The sequence below is a fragment of the Somniosus microcephalus genome, chromosome 12, assembly GCF_052327205.1.
Source record: "Somniosus microcephalus isolate GS21.2 chromosome 12, FLI_Smic_1.0, whole genome shotgun sequence".
Taxonomy (NCBI): domain Eukaryota; kingdom Metazoa; phylum Chordata; class Chondrichthyes; order Squaliformes; family Somniosidae; genus Somniosus; species Somniosus microcephalus.
In genome coordinates, this window is record NC_140998.1 from 130,577,460 (window position 1) to 130,592,922 (window position 15,463).

A 15,463-nucleotide genomic window follows, 5' to 3' on the forward strand; every position below is an offset into this window, starting at 1 on the left:
TCGCCTTTAATCATCGCCCCCGAAGCAGCCGGCCGCCCGATGCACGCCTCCTGCAGCTGTCGGTGTTTTCGACCAGCACTGCTGCAGGGGGCGGAAGTCAATTTTGGGTCCGGGGTGCTACCGGGGCGATGCGCACGCCGATGATGCCACGATCTCCGGGCGAAGGAGATCGGGGCGCAACGCCATTGCGCCGCCGCAAAACACTCGACGAATATGGCAGGAGTCGATGTCAGCGCCTCATCTGGTCGCAAAGCCATTTGCGCCCCATTAGCACCCCTGGGGGCACTAAAGAGAGGTGCAACGGCACCCAATTTCACCTCCCCCCGACCACTAAAAGTGCTGCACTGAACTGTTAGTCTAGATTTTGTGCTCAATTCATTGGAGTGGGACTTGAAACCACAACCTTCTGAGTCAGAGGTGATAGTGCTACCCACTGAGCCAAAGGAAAGGAAATAAATAGGTGGATTTATTTAAAGCACTTTGCACAATGAATTCATTTTGGAGTGCAAGGTAAGTGATGTTTACAAATGCTGAGCCATTCTGTGCCAGCTGAATGCAATCTAAAGGAGGACTACTAGAGAAGGAGCCTCTGCTGTGGGGCATCATTTAAGAATCAGGTAAGGGTATAAGTGATAACCTTAACAAGCTTTATGTTTTGTTCCAGCTCTATTGCTTCTTGTTTAATACGTAGTTTTTGTTTAATGTGTGAATGTTAATGATATAAGGAGTAACTTTGAGGAATTTTGCAGCACAACAAGGAAGGAGCTGAACTATCAGTAGCAGAGATATGGTTATAAACACGGAGATGATTCAGAATCAACTGTGCATATCAGTTTAGCTTCCTCACTGTTTGGTTTTCAGCCTTGGGCTCAGTGGGTAGCACTCTTGTCTCTGAGTCAGAAGGTTGTGGGTTTATGGCCCACTGCAGAGACTTGAGCACATAATTCAGGCTGACACTCCAGTGCAGTACTGAGGAGGTGCTTCTCTGTCGGAGGTGCCGTCTTTTGGATGAGACATTAAAATGAGGCCCTGATTTCCCTCTCAGCTGGACGTAAAATGGCACTATTTGAAGAAGATCAGAGGAGTAGTGTCCTGGACAATATTTATCCCGCAGCCAACATCATTAAAACATATTATCTGCTCATTTATCTTATTGCTGCTGGTGGGACCTTATTGTATGCAAATTGACTGCTGCGTTTCCTACATTACAGCAGTGACTACACTTCAAATGTACTTAATTGGCTGTAAAGCACTTTGGGACGTCCATAGGTTGTGAAAAATGCTACATAAATGAAAGTTCCTTCCCTTCAATAACCTCACAAAGTCAGTCACCCGATTAATACCAAGTGAAAAATGTCAAAGTAATAACTGAAGCCAGTAAGGCAAACACAAAGATGTTAGTTTTGTGAACTTGGCTATGTTAATGAAAGAAATAACTTGCATTTATATAGCTGAGATGATTGGTCTCCAACAACCACAACCATCACCCTTTTTGCCAGCTATGACTCCAGCCACTGGAGACTTTTCCCCATCATCCCCCTGGGACTCCTTGGTGCTACACTTGGTTGAATGCTGTATTGATGTCAAGGGCAGTCACTCTCACCTCACCTCTGGAATTCACCTCTCTGGCCATGTTTGGACCAAGGCTGTAGTGAGGTCTGCAGCCGAGTGGTTCTGGCGGAATCCAAACTGAACATTGGTGAACAGGCTATAGGTGGGTAAGTGCCGCTTGATAGCACTGTTGATGACACCTTCTATCAGTCTGCTGATGATTGACAGTAGGCTGATCGAGCAATAATTGGCTGGGTTGGATTTGGCTTGGTCTTTATGGACTGTGCATACCTGGACTATTTTCCACATTGTTGAGTAGACATTGTGCTGTAATTTGTATGTTTCTATGATCTTGGTAAAAGCATTCCAATTAGCCCCCACATTCTTGGGTTAAGGAAGGGGAGCTCATCCAGGATTTCACTGCCAGGTCCACCCCCCCCCCCAACCCGCCCCTTCCCCGCCCGCTCATTGCTATCCAAGGCACCTTTTTGGATGTGGAGGCGGGTGTGGGTGTGTGAACGGTGAGTAAGGACAGGATCGGGTCCAGCTATGATGTCCTCCACAGTCTGATAGCCTGCTTGCAGTCAGTATTGAGGCCCACATTTGAACACGGGCAAATCGGGTGTGAAGTTGTACCACAGTGACGGAGAAAAACAGCGGAGAACTTTTTTTTAAAAAGGGGTGTTGAAGATTAGATTCCTTTTGAGATGAGTACCGCTAAGAATGTTTGGCTATATCACGTGCTTTGTTATTTTCCTCCCACTAAAACAAGAGTAAATGTGCTGTCTAACCTTGGGTCCGCTGGACATGGCCAGTGCACTTTGTTAACATTATACTGTAGAACAGTGAGACAAATGCCCATCAAACTGTGCAGCCTTGAACTGTGTGAGGAGCACGCCTACATCAGACAGTTCCAGGTAACTACGTCCAAATCCCTTTCCTAATTACATTTAATTAGTCTGGTTTTGCAACATTTTGAATTGTAGTGCATGCGGATGTCTTCATGATGCTTCGCACTGCCACTGTGAATTGAGTCACAGACGAGTGAATTAGTGGCTGCAGGTTGGCAAGCCCTGCTCTATCATACTTACAAAGCTCACTGCATCTGTTGGTAGCAGAAGGGCACCGCGCAAATCCTTCATCAAATTGCTGGATGAATGGGGTCCTTGAAAACTGCTCAGTTAACGTTATTTAGTAAACATTGTGCTCGGCACCACCTTAATGTAAGTTTTCTCCAGCATCTGATTGTTTCAGATGGTAGATATTTGGTGATTGATAAAAGTTGTTAATCTAAATCTTGATTAAATGGCTCCGTCAGGTCTGATCCCTAAACAAAAAGGGAATAACTTCTGTCAGTTTGTGAATCTGATCTCTAATCCCAAAAGGCCTGTGTGAAATCTGTACTTTTCTTTAAAAAAAAGGTATACAATGCCAAACTTCAAAGTGATGTTATATTCTGTTCCCTGTCAAATACAGATTATTTTGTAAAATCTGTCATTGATCAAACTCTTGAGAACTAAAAATGCTTGTTGGAAAATGTCGATAAGAATGAGTCAGAGGCGAGGTTTGCACTGGTTTCGAGAACAATTGCACATGTGATCTAGGTCTTGAAGTAACTGTTTATGGTCTTCAGGTAACGATTAGTGTGAACTGAGAAGGGGATGCATGCAAGGCTTGCACGGAAACAAGGCTCACTCAGTCTCTGTGTCCCGAGATTTCCCCTTTTGTATATGTACTTTGGAACTAAATACAGTATCTTATCAACATAATTGTTTCGTATTTGCTTGATGCATTGTCACGTATGTGTGCACGGGGAAGTTACCAAGGAAACAGAGGTTAAAGGGCTGCTTAACAGAAGAAGCCTAATCCTGTAGTACAGTCCTTGCTTTAACGTGCAGTCAGGCAGCTTGTGCATAACAAGAATAAAGTCATGATCTTGATAAGTACAGTATCTACAGTTCTAAAACCTCAAGCTGATAAGGGGCCATTTGAGTCATAGTTTTAATGCAAATTTCCTTTAGGGAAGAATGTGGTTGACAGTAAAATTGATTGACACCGCGAACTTTTGTGCTTTATCTCGTCAGTGTTTCTGGTAATAAAATATTCATGTCCTTGTGAACAGCCACGGAGAAGCTCAGTATTCAGAAGTGAAGCTCAGTGCTACACTGCATCATGGAAATGTTTACTTCATTTCTTTAGGGAACTTGTTACTGGAAGGGTTTGTTTACCTAGGCGGTAGGGCCTACCATTCTCTGATAATCACCTCTACCACCATAATTTATTCCCAGAGAAAAAATAATGATGCGAGCATTTGCTGTGTACAGAATGTTTTGCCTTTTTAACATTGCTCAGTTATTCTGATTCCTCATTAATGTGATTGCAAGATAGCTCCTGTAAAATTTAAACTTAACTTCTTTGTCTAAAAATGTTTTTAAAAAAATGAAACAATGCGAGATCATCAATTTGAGGGATGTCAGTGCGAATGGAACAGAACACTTTTCCATTTTGGTCAACACATGTCATTTACAGATGGGCTCCAGCGTGGATTAGATGCAGAGTAACGTTCGCTCAACTCTGCTCCAACAAAGTGCCTGAACCATAACCTCAGAACAGCACCCCTACTGCACCTTGTTGACACTCTCTGTTTCACACTTCCGTCATCCTCGAGTGGAATTGCCAATTTGGTACCAATTTCTGTTGAAATTACGGCTAACTCTGTTGTGACCCTCTAAACATCAATTGATTTAGGTTTTTTTTAAAAACGTACTGTCAAATAACAGCATATTTTGGACTCCTTCATGGTCAAATAGAGAAACACTGAAGAGTCTTAACTGAAATGAGTTTGGGATAGTTTTGAGTATGAGTTGACAGCACAAAACTGCAAATAAATTGGCACTAGATTGCCTCAAAAAGGCCATTATGAATGACTGGTGTAGGAAATGAAAAAAAAATTACACTGGCGCAATAAGGGTGTTTCGGTGGGGTTGGGGTGAAGGTAGACTATTGCGGTAGAGTAAGTTACAGAGGGGGAAAAAATTAAAAGGATGCAATCTTGTTTGCATATATTAAACTTCAAAATACTGTACATTTTTTAAATATTACTTTTTAAAAGGATGTGCTGTGATAATCGGGCTGTGCGGGGGAGGTTCTGAATGGAGGTGAGGCATTTCTTCACAGAGAGGGGCAAATGAAAATCAGAGAGCTGTGTTCCGAGGGCAAGTTGTGGGCTTCCCTCATGATTCGAGAATGGTGAGAGGGTGAGAGAAAAATAAATACTGCAGGGTTGTGTCATGATCAAAGCATTATGTTCAAAGCAAGAGCAAACACAGGCCTGTACTGGAGCCTGGGTGAAGTTATCACATCGATCATGCTTTCTGTTCGTTCCTGGCACTGCTTCCAATTCATTCTTTTCTTGTCTAATTCACAGGAGTTGACTTCAAAATGAAGACAATAGATGTGGATGGAATCAAGGTGCGAATACAGATTTGGTAAGTTCAGAAAAGATTAGCTACGCCTGAGCACTTTGTTTGCAGCTAATTGCTGCACTGTAGTTACTCTAATAAAAGAAGTTGAACTACATGAAAAGATTTCCTGATCGGCTTACCTTTAGTATTGTCATTTTGTTGTTGCAGTCAATGATCACTCTTTAAAATGAGGCGACTTACATTTTAAGCAAAGCATTTACAAGGTAAAGTTAAAGCTCCACTGATGTCAGTGAGTTTGTACTGAGAGAAGTTGAGCCATACAGACCAGGAGGATCTAAGTCTGTGCTGAGTTCGCTGATCTCAGGCTGGGTGGCAGTACGGGTGTTACAGTTAACCTCAACACCTTTAGGTCCGGGAGGAGAAAATCAGGTTCTCCTTTTATCACTATCCAGTAACACCTGCTGCAAATGCAGCTGTGAAAACATTGGGTACTCTTTTTGTTGAAAACATTGGGTAAGGAGAGGTTTAGGTGTAGCTGCGATGCCCCATGTGGTCAAATAGCTGCCCAGCAGGTAACCATCGAGGCTCACATATGAATAGTGGCCAGATGGGTGAAGTGTCAGGTGGCATCTAGCACCTGTCAATACCTTGGGGGGAAAAGAAGAAATTGGACAAGAGGAACAATTCTGTGCTGTAAGTTTTTATGATTCTATAAAAGCGGGGGTGTGGGACTGAGCACGACAGCTCTTTCAAAGAGCTGGCACAGGCACGATGGGCTGAATAGCCTCCTTCTGTGCTGTAAGTGCTATAAAGTTAAAATTGGGATTTCTTTAAAAGGTGCGTGCAGCCCGGAGGATATACAGGAAACTTTGTGATATCCGGCACCGACGGGACCGGCGTGTTGCCGATCTATCAAAACTGCCAGACATACAAAGTTAATGTTGAAGCATACGGAGGTTTTCATCTCCGTATCTGACAACAAACACTGTTGCTTAGCAACAGCTTCTAAAGAGTCGGCTGCAGCTGCAAGCGTCTCTAGCTGAAGCTGTTGCTATAGCTACAGACCTTGCAGTGCCTGACTGGGGAAAAAAAAGAACGAGAACTAAAAAAACTTATAGAAAACGGCTCCTGATTTTTGCCGTTAGATCGAGTATTCCGGACATACAACCTCCGGATAAACCAAAGTTTCCTGTAGTCTGCTATGGTTCTGCATGGTTCATGGTTCCTTCATATCTCAAAAAGTTGCAACATTGGTAAAGGTCTGTTTGTGATCAGAAAAAAAAAATTTACACAGCGGACCAAATAAATGAAACCTACTGTGGAAGGGAGGAAGAAGAGTAATTCGAAATTTGCAAAGAACTGCCGGCCTATTTGGGGACCTATTCCTGTTGTATTATTTCATTATGTGAGAACTTGCATGAGTTTTGCCAACTGTTGATCCAGATGCCACAGGTCACATGGGACATCTCTTCTGTATTTGCCAGTTCCTCCCAGTAGTGAAATATAGTGACAACCAGCCCTTATTTATTCCTGTTTTACAGGGAATTCCAGGGAAAGGGGGGCCACCACAGGCAAAAATCCAAAAACAAATCTGATTTCATGGGAAGAAACTGGCTGAAAATGACCAATTAGGTGGAGATAATTTTGGATTTAAGTCAAATGTGTGGTCTTGCAATATTGATTATTTATTTCCCACGCTTCTGAACAGGATAGGTCACTTTGCCAGCAAATGCCTATACTCCTTCACAACCGAGTTATTGATCGCTCAGCCATGTGCCTTCACGGGAAGGCGCCCATTGAGAGGGAGGGTCAAAGCGCTTCCTCAAATAAAGGAAGGGAAATCAGAGGTAGCGATTCCACAAGCTCGTCTCACAACAGTCCCAGCGACTGGCTTCAGATTGATATTGGTGGAGGCCAGGGGCAGATTGCAGGAGATGGTGCACTGTGCAAGAAAAGAACACTACCTGTTTTCTCTTAATCTAAACTTTAGCACATCGGCGTTCTGAGAAACGTAGTGACAAGTTCTGTACAAAACTGTGATGGATTTGTTCTGGTTCTGCATACTCCCAGGGATCATTGCCACTGACACCTTGAGAATTGCACCAAAAGCTATGATTCTTTGACCACCCACCCCCACCCAACCGCAAACCTCTTTAGAAACTCTTACCTAAAGTCCTGATTACACATTCGCGCAGCTTGGCCACGAATGTTGCTCTTATTTGCAGGAAGACCATTCATTTGTGAGTTCTGTAAAGAATTCCAAGCCTGGCCACATATTTCAGATACATTCTAATTTGCACATAGGAATTTTTCAGCTTTCACACAAATTGAAAGGCATTCTTCTTCATTCAACATTCTCCACACACCACAGGATTTGTCTGTTGTCTTTTTGATCCTGGGGGATTCACGTGCTTGGCATTGTAGAGAGTGATGGCATAGGTTTGCTTGTTGGGACTTGATTGGCTGCTCCCGCCCTCCGTAAAGGCAGGCGAGATGCCTGATTGTCAGTTCATTATTCCTTGAGCTCCATGATTCGGCCTTCACAACATTACTCCACTTACCTCACCTTCTGGACCCAGCTACCGGTTAAGTATTAAATAGTTTTATTCAGACAATTCCATTCTGTAGCTCAGAAAATATCAGTGAACCATTACAATGACTTCATGAACAAAGGCTTTAAGCGTTGTCAAGAATACCAAAGCCCCTTGACTGTGTTGGATGGACATGATCTATGTATCGAATGCCTATTTAGAGATCACTATGTTAACTATTGTTATCCCTGTCTCAGGTTGCACCTGCAAGATAAGAGCTCTTTGTTTCTCTGCATACTAGAAATACGATGTCAAGACTAAAGATCTTATAAACAGCTCACCTTAGCCTCTGAATCTAATTCAATAGGTCCATAGTTTTCTATGCCTCTGTTGACAATCAAACACTGTTCAATAAAAAGTTACTTGTTCGGTTCCTGTTGGCACTGGGGACATTGCTAAAAGTCTAACAATAGTAAATTCCATTCTAGTGCTGCATATCTTTGATGCTTCTCTGTATCTGATCCCCATCAGCAATGAGGATAATCTTCTCAACTCAAACATCACTCCAAAGACGGCATTGATCACCATTCAACCTGACAATTCCACTTTGGTGTGTACTCCGCTGCTCCTCCAAACTCCGCCTCAAGCCAGTATCAACCACCGTGCAATCAGCTATCCGCTCTCTTGGCATTGGGCTCACACCCAAGCCCTTCCCACCTGTTCAGAAGCCATGCAGCAACCAGGGAATCACTCATTTTCAGCCCATTGAATACCCTAGACAGGCTGATAAGCATATTTTTCACACTACTACTGCTATTACTGGAACTCAAAATGTCTTCCCCTCTTAAACTCAAGTCCCCAGAATGGATATTAAATCTCACAAGTGTCATTCTACTACAAATATTGAACAACTTCACCTGAACTTCCAAGGCTAGATACACCAAATTCAATACCTTGCTTGTTGCCTATGGGTTAATGGTCCCCTTTCCTTTTCCTAGCTACATTTTATTCACTGTTTTACTTGGAATTAATCACAAGAAATAATCGCAGATATCCCTCTGCTCCCTGGATAGATGCAATGGACCCCACCATACCCAATGCCCAAACACCTTTCTGAAGTCCCTGATGCTGGTGGTGTGAATGCAACTTCAGATACAAGGCCTGCAGCTGTGCTCCTATTTCCAACCCCTAGCCCCCGCCACCCAATCCCAACAAAAAGGCTCTGCAGGAGGCAGGCCTATGCTGATAGGGCACCAGCTTCATGCAAATACCTGAGGCCAAGTAATTTGAGAGAAATAAAAATAGAAAATGCTGGAAACACTCAGCGGGTCAGGCAGCATCTACGGAGAGAGAAACTGAATTAGCATTTCAGGTCGATGACCATTCTCTCTCCACTGATGCTGCCTGACCTGCTGAGTGCTTCCGGCATTTTCTGTTTTCATTTCAGATTTCCAGCATGCGCAGTATTTTGCTCGAGTAATTTGAAGGACCGATCATTCAGCAGGCACAGCATTAGAGGTGAGATTAGTAACAAAAAAATAGCTTGACGCATGAAAATCGAGTGCTGTTAGCACATTACCATTCTGTTCAGATTTTCACCACTTACAACAGGCTTACACCAGTAAATAAAAACTGTCCCCCAGCTCTCCAATTTTTAAGTTTGACTGAGACATTGGGGTTTAAGTGCGACACAGTCGAAAGAAAATTCCCCAGTGCATTTTCTTTTGTGGAGAATCTTTCTTTCTGACTATTTTGTTTATCTGAAGCAATCATTTGCAAACTACTACGAGGAGGCCTTTTCAAGGTTTCACTCTGTAATGATATCAGCAAATAGTGATGGTATTTGCCTGTTTGATTATTTATGCCTTACCAGCATATTTGCCTGATTGATTATTTAGGCCTGACCAGCAGAGGGCATGTGAGAGACAAGCAGTTTAGTTTTAGTTTCGTTTTAGATGGATCTCTAAGATGGTGTCTCCTGTAATGCTGTTAACTGAGTTGAACATACTTTAGATAAAAAGACATTCTCTTTCATGATTGTGTCGTCATTGAACCTACATACAAATCAATACATGGCATCAGAAGTGATTGAAAGAGATGAAGAGGAAAAATCTGAAGTTAAATCAGCTCTCCACATATTAGCAAGCCAAAAGAGAACATCATTACTTACCATTGGAGAATAGCTAACGAAGTGAAAAATGGAAGGTTTACACCCACCGGTGAAGCTTCAGTTGACAGGTAATGTGGCTGAAAATTGTGGTGCCAAAGGATGTGCAAGCCATACTAGGTTTAAAAGCCTGTGAGAGACTGAACCTGGTAAAGAGAGTCCTCATTGTGGAAAGCGAAGGAGAGACAGTCTATGATGAACTCATGAAAGAGTACAAAGACCTATTTCAGGGTCTAGGCTGCCTTCCAGGAGAACACACGATCAGAGTAGATAAAAGTATGCCAACGGTCATACATCCATGCAGAAAAGTTCCGTTTGCTCTTCAAAAGCAACTGAAGGCAGAGTTGGACAGAATGGAAAGCCTGAACGTGATTCAGAAGATAGATGAGCCAACTGAGTGGGTGAGTTCCCTCGTCGTTGTGGACAAAAAGAATGGAAAGCTCAGAATTTGCCTGGATCCAAGAGATCTAAACAGAGCAATAAAGAGAGAGCACTTCAAGCTTCCTACACGTGAGGAAATCATGTCACAGTTTGCAAATGCAAAGTATTTCAGCAAGTTAGATGCATCATCAGGATTTTGGCAGATGACACTGGACGAGGCAAGTTCAAGACTGTGCACGTTCAACAGTCCATTTGGCAGATACAGATTCCTAAGGTTACCATTTGGCATTGCCTCAGCTCCTGAAGTGTATCACAAAACTATCCATATGATCTATGAGCACCTGGAGGGAGTTGATACATCAATGGATGACATCATAGTATGGGGAACGACGAGAACTGAGCATGACGAGAGACTGAAAAAAGTGCTGGAAGCAACAAGGAAAACAAACCTGAAGCTGAATAGAGAGAAATGCCAGCTCGGGGTGACAGAACTGACATTCGTGGGAGATATCCTTAGCAATGAGGGCATCAGACCAGATCCCAGAAAGGTGTCCGCCATTGAGAATATGCCAAAGCCACAATGCAAAAAGGATGTGCAGAGGTTTGATGGAATGATCAACTACATGGGTAAATTCATATCCAACCTCTCAGAAAAGATGGCACCACTGAGAAGACTAACTGAAAAGAACATAGAATGGGAATGGAATCATGAGCATGAGAAGTCATGGAGCGATCTAAAGAAACTGCTCACAGAGGAACCAGTTCTGAGGTTTTATGACCCAGCGAGACCCATCAAGATATCATCAGATGCATCACAGAGTGGGCTCGGTGCCGTTCTTCTGCAAAAATATGACTACTGGCAACCTATTGCATATGCATCGCGCTCAATGACAGACGCGGAGACGCGATATGCTCAAATAGAAAAGGAGCTGCTCAGCATCACATACGCCTGAGAAAGATTTCACCATTTTGTGGCAGGACAAGCAATCAGAGTAGAGACTGACCATAAGCCCTTGATTGCATTGTTCCAAAAGCCACTAAATAGCTGTCCACTTAGAATACAAAGAATGATGATCAGGCTGCAACGCTATACACTGAATGTTGCGTACACACCGGGTAAGCTGATGTATACAGCAGACACGTTGTCCAGAGCTGTTGACCCAAGTGAGCCCGCAAACACCAAAATGGATGAAAAAGTGAACGCCTACGTGGACATGATCACAAGTGCACTGCCCATAGCAGATGCAAAAATGGAGCTCATAAAGACTGAGACAAACAAAGATGAAACAATGAGACGACTGAGGAAAAGCATCTTGGATGGATGGCCCAACATGAAGCAAGACTGCTCACCTGACATGGCAGAGTACTGGAACTGCAGGGCGGAACTATCAGTGGTCGAAGACATCATCTACAAAGGAAGTAAAATAGTTATCCCAAAGAGTCTGAGAAAAGAGATGCTAAAAAGGATCCATGGAGGACATCTGGGAATCGAAAAGTGTAAGAAAAGAGCACGAGAGGTGATGTACTGGCCACGAATCAACCAAGATGTGACAAATGAGGTGTCAAACTGCACAATATGCCTGAAATATCGAGCAAGCAATCCGGTAGAACCACTAAAGCCACACCCAGCGCCAGACAGACCTTACCAGAAGGTAGGCGCTGACCTATTCGTATGTCAAGGGAAGGACTATCTTGTAGTCACAGACTATTACTCCCTGTATCCAGAGGTTTGTAGACTGTACACCACCACTGCAGATGCTGTGATAACATGTATGTGATGCGCTATCAATTACTCATAAAAGACTGAGAGTTAGAAGAGTAACTAAAGGCTTTTATTAACAACAGAATGGAGGTCTGCCTCGAGTGGTCGACCGGTCCAGGATACCAAGGGCTGGGGAGCAGTCACCTTTATACTAGGACCTGTGGGAGGAGTCAGCCGAGGCATGTCCAGGCATGTACACAGTGGAATACAAACAGGACAAACAGGAATACAAACAGTGGTTTACCACATTCACCCCTTGTTTAAAATTGAGTCCGGCGGGGTGAAGTGTATTAAAAGTTAGTGTATTGGAGTCTCTCCGGAGGTCTTGTCTGCCGCTGTGATCGGCGTGGCGACGGCAGGGGTAGTGAAGCTTCCGGCGTCGAGTCCAGCGTAGGCTGTGGCACAGGCGTGTCGTCCTCGTAGATGTCGAGCGGGTCGCGGGGCCCAGGCCTGCCGTCTGCTGGGGCTGGATATCGGATCGTGGGGGGGGGTGGTAGTGGGTAGTGGGTTACTGTGGTCCCCGAGGGTGCAAGGTCTCTTATGGAGACTGTGTCCTCCCGCCCGTCCGGGTATGCGATGTAAGCATACTGGGGGTTGGCGTGGAGGAGGTCGACCCTCTCGACCAGGGGGTCCGTTTTATGGGTCCTCACGTGTCTTCTCAGTAGGACCGGCCCTGGGGACGTCAGCCATGGCGGTAGCGATGTCCCTGATGTGGACTTCCTTGGGAAGACGAACATTTTCTCATGAGGGGTGGCGTTAGTGGCAGTGCAGAGCAGTGACCGAATAGAGTGGAGCGCATCGGGGAGCACATCCTGCCAGCGGGAGGTTGGAAGGCCCCTAGACTTTAAGGCTAGCAGGACGGCCTTCCAAACTGTCGCATTTTCTCTTTCCACCTGTCCGTTCCCCCGGGGGTTGTAACTGGTGGTCCTGCTTGTGGCAATACCCCTAGTTAGCAGGTACTGACGGAGTTCGTCGCTCATAAACGATGAGCCCCGGTCGCTATGGATATAGCTGGGGAAGCCGAACAGGGTGAAGAGGTTGTTCAGACATTTAATGACCGTGGCACTGGTCATGTCCGGGCAGGGGAAGGCGAACGGGAAACGGGAGTACTCATCAATAATATTGAGGAAGTACACATTGCGGTCGGAGGAGGGGAGAGGCCCTTTAAAATCAACGCTCAGGCGCTCGAAGGGGCGAGTGGCTTTTATCAGGTGGGCCCTGTCTGGTCTATAAAAGTGTGGTTTGCACTCAGCGCAGACTTGGCAGTTCCTGGTCATGGTCCTGACCTCCTCAATAGAGTAAGGCAGGTTGCGGGCCTTGATGAGGTGGAAGAACCTGGTGACCCCCGGGTGGCAGAGGTCATTGTGGAGGACCCGTAGTCTATCGATCTGCGCGCTGGCGCAGGTGCCACGCGATAGCGCATCCGGGGGTTCATTTAGCTTCCCGGGCCGGTACAAGATCTCGTAGTTGTAGGTGGAAAGTTCGATTCTCCACCTCAAGATCTTGTCATTTTTGACTTTGCCCCTCTGCTTGTTGTTAAACATAAAAGCAACTGAACGCTGGTCAGTGAGCAGGGTAAATCGTTTTCCGGCCAGGTAGTGCCTCCAATGACGCACAGCCTCCACAATCGCCTGGGCCTCCTTCTCAACAGCGGAGTGTCTGGTCTCCGGGCCTTGGAGGGTTCGTGAAAAGAAGGCCACGGGTCTCCCCGCCTGATTGAGGGTAGCGGCCAGGGCAAAGTCGGACGCGTCGCTTTCCACCTGGAAGGGGATGGATTCGTCCACTGCATGCATGGTGGCTTTGGCAATGTCCTCCTTGATACGGTGGAAGGCTAAGCGGGCCTCTGCCGTCAAGGGAAAAGAGGTGGACTTGATCAGCGGACGGGCCTTGTCCGCATAGTAGGGGACCCACTGGGCGTAATAGGAGAAAAACCCTAGGCACCTCTTCAGGGCCTTGAGGCAGTGGGGCAGTGGAAGTTCCATAAGGGGACGCATCCGGTCGGGGTCGGGGCCGATGACTCCGTGTTCCACAACACAGCCAAGGATGGCGAGGCGGTTTGTGCGGAATATGCACTTCTCCTTGTTATATGTCAGGTTTAGGAGTTGGGCGGTGCGGAGGAATTTTTCGAGGTTTGCGTCATGGTCCTGCAAGTCACGGCCGCAGATGGTCACATTGTCCAGATATGGGAAAGTGGCCTGCAACGCATTTTGATCTACCATCCGGTCCATCTCCCTTTGGAAGATGGAGACCCCGTTGGTGACGCCAAAGGGAACCCTAAGGAAGTGATAGAGGCGGCCGTTTGCCTCAAAGGCAGTGTACTGGCGGTCCTCAGGGCGGATGGGGAGCTGGTGGTACGCTGATTTCAGGTCAATGGTCGAGAAGACGCGGTACTGCGCGATCTGGTTGACCATATCAGCTATACGGGGGAGTGGGTAGGCGTCCAGCAGGGTGTAGCGATTTATTGTCTGGCTGTAGTCGATGACCAGGCGCTGCTTCTCGCTGGTCTTAACGACCACAACCTGGGCTCGCCAGGGGCTGGTGCTGCCCTCAATAATCCCTTCTTTCAGGAGCCGCTCCACTTCGGTTTTAATGAAAACCCTGTCCCCGGCACTGTATCGCCTGCTCTTTGTGGCGATGGGCTTACAGTCGGGGGTGAGGTTAGCAAACAGTGGTGGGGGGGTGACTCTGAGTGTGGAGAGGTTGCACCTGGTGCGCGGCGGGCAATTTGGAAGCTGCTGGCTGCGGACTGTGAGTGGGGGTAGGGGTCCACCGTCCGCCATCGTAACACTTTTAAGGTGGCACTGAAAATCTAACCCCAGCAGGACGGCAGCGCAGAGGTCAGGCAGGACCAGAAGTTTAAAATGATCGTACACGGTCCCATCTACTACGAGTGTCACCACGCAGTAGCCGCCGATGTCCGCCGACTGGGACTCGGAGGCCATAGAAATCCGCTGTTGCGCAGGCAGGACTGGGAGAGAGCAACGCCGCACCGTGTTGGGGTGGATGAAGCTCTCCGTGCTCCCAGAGTCAAAAAGGCAGATTGTATCGTGACCATTTACCTTAATGTCCATTGTGGAACTGGCCAGTTGGTGCGGTCTCGCTTGGTCCAGTGTAACGGATGCCAGCGTAGGGGTCGGTGTGTCGCTGCGGGTATCAGATGAGGCGGTGTCGGGGGCCTGCTGCGTCCCGGCTGTCGTCCAAGATGGCGGCGTCCATGATCCCCATGTGGCTGGAGGCGTCCAAAATGGCTGCTGTACCGGTGATTCGCACACGGCCGGGGAGGTCCAAAATGGCGGCCCGCATGGCCCACACGCGGCGCTGCTGGGGTTCGGGGTGGCTTTGGCCCTGCAGACGCTAGCGTAGTGTCCCTTCTTCCCGCAGCCCGAGCAGATCGCGTTTTTCGCCGGGCAGCGCGCTCTGGGGTGTTTTGCCTGGCCACAGAAGTAGCATTTCTGGCCTTGGGGCACTGCTGTCTGGCCTTGGGACACTGCTGCAGTAGTTGGGCCGTTGTTGGGGTGTGGCTGGGGTGGCACGGCGCTATGAGGCGGTCCTACCGTGTCCCAGGCTGTCATTCCCCGCGGCGTCCACGGTGCAGAGGAGTAGGCATCCATGCCCTGGTAGGCTGGATCCAACGATAGTGCGAGTT

At 46.7% G+C, this 15,463-nt stretch overlaps 1 protein-coding gene across 1 annotated transcript in view; it reads left to right on the forward strand.

The window, feature by feature from the left end:
* rab15 (RAB15, member RAS oncogene family) overlaps positions 1 to 15,463 on the forward strand; it is a 348,654-nt gene that overhangs the window by 215,691 nt on the left and 117,500 nt on the right. The window contains exon 2 of the mRNA XM_086003565.1: positions 4,979 to 5,039. Within this exon, the coding sequence (XP_085859691.1) occupies positions 4,979 to 5,039 (61 nt within the window). The remainder of the gene's footprint in view (positions 1 to 4,978; positions 5,040 to 15,463) is intronic.